Consider the following 6,000-nt stretch of genomic DNA (forward strand, 5'->3'; position numbering starts at 1 on the left):
TGTCAATTTTTCTGCAGATCGATTCAGTGCATAGAGAGATTTATGTTGCATTCAACACTAGCCATTTAGCTGTCATTGTTACTCTACCAGAAAGGTCTGGTTACAGATGGGAACCCCTGGTTGACACTAGCAAGCCATCACCATTTGACTTCCTCTCAGACAATGTGTCAGAAAGAGATGCAGCAATCAAACAATATGCCAACTTCCTTGATTCCAACTCATACCCAATGCTTAGTTATTCATCCATCATCCTGATGCTTTCTCCGGATGATCAGGCTTAGCTCATATCCCACTTCTGCTACTAAGTCCCCCAGAGATATATTTATACGCTCATCTTTCTCTGCCAGTAATTCGTCTTAGTAGACAACCCTGCAAGCACTGCAAGAGGCTTCTGTGATTCACAGAACATGGCTGGATAATGTAATTGCTAAGCAATCTGCATGGAAAGGGAATGAAGAAGTTTAATCTCATGTTGAAATTAGAAACATCAATAAGGATTTTGGGATGTGATTGAAAATGTAATTACTACAGATTTGTATGAAAGGTTAGAAAGAAAAGGGAAAAGAGATATTTTAATTTGAGACTTGTGTTACAGTTGAGGGGTTTAATGGAATAGCCCAAGGAGTTCTTTAGCTTTAAGTGCTAGGGGAGACGAATCAGTTCATCAAAAGAATTCAATCGAACTATTTGTTTGCTTGGTCTAAAACAATATGAAGTACAAGATGAAAATGCAACTTGACGATTCTGAACTGCTAGAGTATCGCTATCATGAGTGAAAAGTAGGAGTTTGAGGTTACATATTTCATTTATTTTTCTTGTTCAGTCCATAAAAGATTGGTCATTTGTGCCATACTACATCCATGGTAGGTTCTTGAGGCTTCAGTTCCTAGTTTCTCGATTAATAATAACTTTTAATCTGGAAATTTACATCCATCTCCCCTCAGGTTTGTCCTTGTTACATCCACCCCTTCTCGTTGCGTTTATTAGAAATAAACTCAGCCTAGCTAATATCGTGAGTGAGGTGTTTAATTTTGAAATTGAAAAGACTATTTTGATCTTATGATATCTCTACCTAAAGTATACTTGGTTAATGATTAGTTTACCCTTATTTCAACCCTAAAATCACAAACTTAGTTTTGAGCCCTAGCTGCTGCCCCCTCCAACTTTGCCTTCTTTGTTCATTGTGGCCGGTGAATTTAATTTCAACAAGCAGAGATAGTGTTATTGGGGACCGTGACCTTGAGTGTAGAAGTCAAGGTCTTGAACTGGGCAATAAGCTTGAGGCAATAGGGCTCGTAAGCGGCTGAAGAAATGATGTCTCAAACGTAGGTCTTTTCGATCTTCTCAGTGACCTTTATGATGGCATAGAGGTCTGCGAAAACTGTACATCTCACGCTTAGATTCACCTCCACTGGGATTGGAAGCAACAAAATTAAGGGCTTTTCTTTTTTCAAAGTTTCTAACTTTTGCCTAAAGTTAGGACCAACAAAGTCTTAAAAACAGCTCCAAAAAATAAGACCAGTAAAAGATCTCACAGCTTATTAGCTTTGCCTCCAATAAACAGTCAAAGAACATTCATAATCAAAAGGATAGACCAGAAATGCAGTTTAATTCTAATGTCACCTTCTTTTTCTTTTTTTCTTTTTTTTTCTATATTTTTTATTTTTTTTTTTTTTTGATATTATAATTAAAACCTTCAGCGAATACAAAGGGAACGAGTACAACGAGAATAATAAGAACCACTACTATCATAAAACAAAGAAGAAAGAAAAGGAGGAGCAGCCTGCCAATAAGAGTCACTTTGAGAATAGGCACCGCGAGTGGCAAGGTTATCAGGGACAGAGTTCCCTTCTCGATGAGTGTAATTATACGAGATGCGCCAAGGGATGGAATGATATTGCCGTTGAAGAATTTTAATGACCGTGAGATTGTCCCCTTCGATCAGAATAGATGTAAATCCTTCATCAAGGGCCTGAGTCATTGCATGGAACACATCTAGAGCTTCAGCGATGCACGCGTGAGCAATACCAATACCCAATGAAAATCCATATAGGAAATGACCATTGTGATCTCTAAATACACCTCCTATGCCGGCAAGACCAGGAATCCCATGGGATGCACCGTCAATGTTAGCTTTAATAGCATTCAGTGGAGGAGGAAATCATTGAACCAAGGAGGTTCGAGTCGAGCGCTGAGGAACTTTAGTTGAGAAGTGCATAGTTAGTGACATGGATCTCCAAATAATACTTCCTGCCGAAGTATGGCTGTTCCGAAACATGACATCCAAAAATGCGAGCCAAATTTTCCATAGAAGATTTAAGAATAAAAGACAATTGGAGATGGTCTTCTTTGGATTTTTGTGATTTGTGCAAAAGAGCTTCCAAACAAGTAGGAAAGTGAGACCAACTCAAGGATGTTGCAATTCCAGTGGATTGCCAAATGATAGCAGCAAATGGACAGACATAGAAAATGTGATTAGTAGACAACCTAATTGTAGAGCACCAGGAACAGGAGTTTGAGATTTGAAACCCTGTGTTACAAAGTAGTGTTGGTGTAGGTAGTTTACTAAGCAGAAGTTTCCATGTGAAAAACTGAATTTTTGGAATGGTATAAGAGTGCCATAACTTAAGCCACACTAGATCTGGAGCGTTACATAGAGGACCAAGAGCTACTCTATAGGCCGACGAACAGAAAAGGTGCCAGTAGCAGTGCCAAGCCAGATGATCTTATTAGGAGTGGGGTGATGGGGAAGAGGGATGGAGAGGATGCGTAAGGCTATGTCCGGTGGCCACCAATGAAACACCAAGTGATCTAGCCACCGATGGGTATATGGACAAATCAGTTGAGCAACAGTGGGTGGGGCATGAAGTGGAATAGGTAGTGGGGTTGACATTAGGAACATCGGGGATCCAATTATTAAGCCACGGGTGAATATTGGTTCCATTGTCGACTCGATGAAATTTTTCGGCTGTTTGGCGTTGAAAGGTGGAGCTCACATTCGGGCTATACTGAATCCTGGTTTTTGCGAGGTTCAATTGTTGCCCGGAATAACGATAGTAATCTGCAAGAATAGATTGGAAAGCATGGAGTTCCTGTGTCACACCCCACTTCCGGCAGTCCCAACTTACCATTAGGAATACCGGCGGTGTGAGTAAGACATGTACCTATCTTACAAACCTACCAGGATCTCTGATAGCAGTACCTTAACATTTTCACAATCTCACATCACAAACCAACATAAGCAGCGGAATCAGAGTATAGTAGCAGAATTTATAAATAAAATGGGAAAACATCTAATGGTAATATAATAGCAATAACCGAGTTATTTTGTTACATTCATCCATAACATATACTATAATCTCAAGAAAATATACAATCCACAACTATATCCAAAAATATCACAATATGATGTACAATCTCACAGTGCGGTGTAAGCACAGTGGTCGCAAGCACAGTCCTGATCGTGCTCCTCCGCTTCTGGCATTCACCAGTCGTTCACACCATACTCCGACCCAGAAGATATTGGATCATCCACCATCGGCACCACTATACCTGCATCATCATCTAAAAAGGGGTGTATAAGTGGGGTGAGCTTTCTAACTCACTCAGTGAGGGGTGGGGCAAGCACATCCAAGCAAGATAATAGCAGTAATAATTTATGATGCATGATTGCAACAATTAAACACATAGTCCATGATGCTCATGATGCAGTTCATTTGTTTATTATCCACCTAACAATACAAACTAAGTCTGGTAAATACTACTACGGCACATTAGGTTGTATCCCTCGTCTCAAAAACGACATCGACTATGTAGTGATACAAACCCTAGTCAATTAGAAGTCTGCCAGTCCCTGTATGCGTCTATGGGTCACCCAACAAATCCCTGATAACCCCCTCTTAGCAGTCATGGCACAAGTAACACATCGGCCATGCCGGACAGGTTCCGCCTCCGACAACAATCACATCGTACCGCGGGAGTGGCACTTCGAGAAGGCTCATCAAATATATCACAATGGGTTATCCAACACCTTAACCTCTGTTGACAAGGGTGCGTAGCATAAGGAGTGATACCTAACCACATATTTACTACATGCCTTCATAATGATATAGTTAGTACGGATTACACGATACCGGAGAGACCTCGGCCACAAAGTGTAACCCATCTCCAAATACAGTCCCAGGTACACGATACCAGAGAGACCTTGGCCACAAAGTGAAACTCGAGACCGTTTACCTAATCTAGCATGCAATAACAGTTGAGTATGGACTATGCAACACCGGCAAGACCTCGCCCACGAAGCATATCCATTTTCAAATACAATCTCGAGGTACACGATATCAACGAGACCTTGGCCACAAAGTGTAACCCGAGACTACAACTAACTCCAATGCGCATAATCAATGCATGAATGCAACATACATATGGTAATCACGGCACCGGTACCACCTCGGCCACATCGGATTCTGTCTCACACACACACATCCAAACACACGATAATCATGGTACCTGTACCACCTCGGCCACATCGGATCCCGTCATACATTCCATACAATTCATATCATGATCTTAAAATGACAATTTCATATAATTCTAAGCATGTGAGCAATTTAATAAATAATAAACATTTCAAAAATAAACATAGTCCATCCCTCACCTATTTTATGATCGGTCGTGTTCGGGATCAAGTACGGCCATTGATCAATCAATTCAATTTTGGTTTCGAGGCTCGTGCACATCATTGTCCTAGACATAAGGGGATTGCACATCAGTACGCGTCAGAAACATCAGGAGGGACCCACACAGATCACCCCCAAAAGGTACAGACACTATCTCCTCTTGACAGTGATGTCACTGGAAACAACCACCGAAAACAGGGCATTTCCACCGAAAATATCAGACCTATTTCCGGTGGAGGTGACAGAGAGGACATAAGGCTCCAAGTCCATCAAAAACAGACCCAGTGGATCCGGTGGACTGTTTCCAATGGTGATATAGGTCAATCCAATAATTTGGGGCTTTTCAGCTCGGGCCCGATTATCGGGATTTGTTCCGTAGAGTTTGTAGGAGATGTCCCTAGCATCATTTTAAGCTAAGAAAATTCTAATTCCACCAAGCCGTTTGGGAGATATGTTGATCAAACGATCAAAATCCTAGTTGGTCTTTTGGCATTACATGTTGTTGGAGCTCACTGGGCTTGGTTCAAGCTCAGCAACAACACCGGGAGGGTAGAACACCCATCCTGCAACCCAAACATGGTGTGTACACCAAGATTCCATCCATACCTAGCTTTGTCTAGGTCAAAATGAAGAGAGAGTGTGGCATAGGAGGTTGTACTTACCTCTAACAGCGATTCCAACAGCAAGGCGGTAGCCGGCACCAAGGTAGGCCTTCAATTCCCTTCTCCTTCCTCTGCTTCTTCTTCCTCTCCTCTTTCTCTCCTCTCCTACATTGGGCCCGGGAAGGGAAATGAGGAAATGAATTCTCATTCCCAACTTATAACTTAAGTTGGGCCTAAGGGTCTGTTTGGCTTGGGCCTCTTTTGAACCAATCAGGTTAAAATGAGTTTCAGTACACGAGGACCCACACATTTAGGTCCATAAGGTGTTCACATCAAGAGGATGGTGTGGAGGATGATTTGGGGGATCATCCGATACCATTTACGATGCGAGTCGCGGTACCCACGGGCATCGAAACCTCGATAGTAGCCAGTGGACCCACGGAAATAGGCACCAGATTCATGCCCAGGATGCTTCTGGTGGCTTGTTTTCGATGGTCAAGACAACCTGCTATCTTGATAGCTTGCTGTCCTAGGGTTGGTCTAGCACGGGTGGTTGCTCTCGGACATGCCCAAGGCTTTTCGGCAATTATGATGCACACCGAAAATCAAGTGTGGGGAATCAGGTCGCTTACCATCTGGGATTGGAAGATATGAATCCTCTCCAGTTGGATAGGCACATGATACACGAATATGTAGGGTCATGTCTACCCCTTCGGCAA

General features: G+C 42.2%; 1 protein-coding gene across 1 annotated transcript in view; it reads left to right on the top strand.

Annotated features, from left to right (window-relative positions):
- The window catches only part of LOC122076679 (isoamylase 1, chloroplastic-like), a 52,451-nt gene extending 51,702 nt beyond the window's left edge, over window positions 1-749 (top strand). The window contains exon 10 of the mRNA XM_042642109.1: window positions 18-749. Coding sequence (XP_042498043.1) covers window positions 18-281 — 264 coding nt within the window. The 3' untranslated portion in view covers window positions 282-749. The remainder of the gene's footprint in view (window positions 1-17) is intronic.
- The last annotated feature ends 5,251 nt before the right edge of the window (window positions 750-6,000 follow it).

Source organism: Macadamia integrifolia, chromosome 4 (assembly GCF_013358625.1).
Source record: "Macadamia integrifolia cultivar HAES 741 chromosome 4, SCU_Mint_v3, whole genome shotgun sequence".
NCBI classification, from domain to species: domain Eukaryota; kingdom Viridiplantae; phylum Streptophyta; class Magnoliopsida; order Proteales; family Proteaceae; genus Macadamia; species Macadamia integrifolia.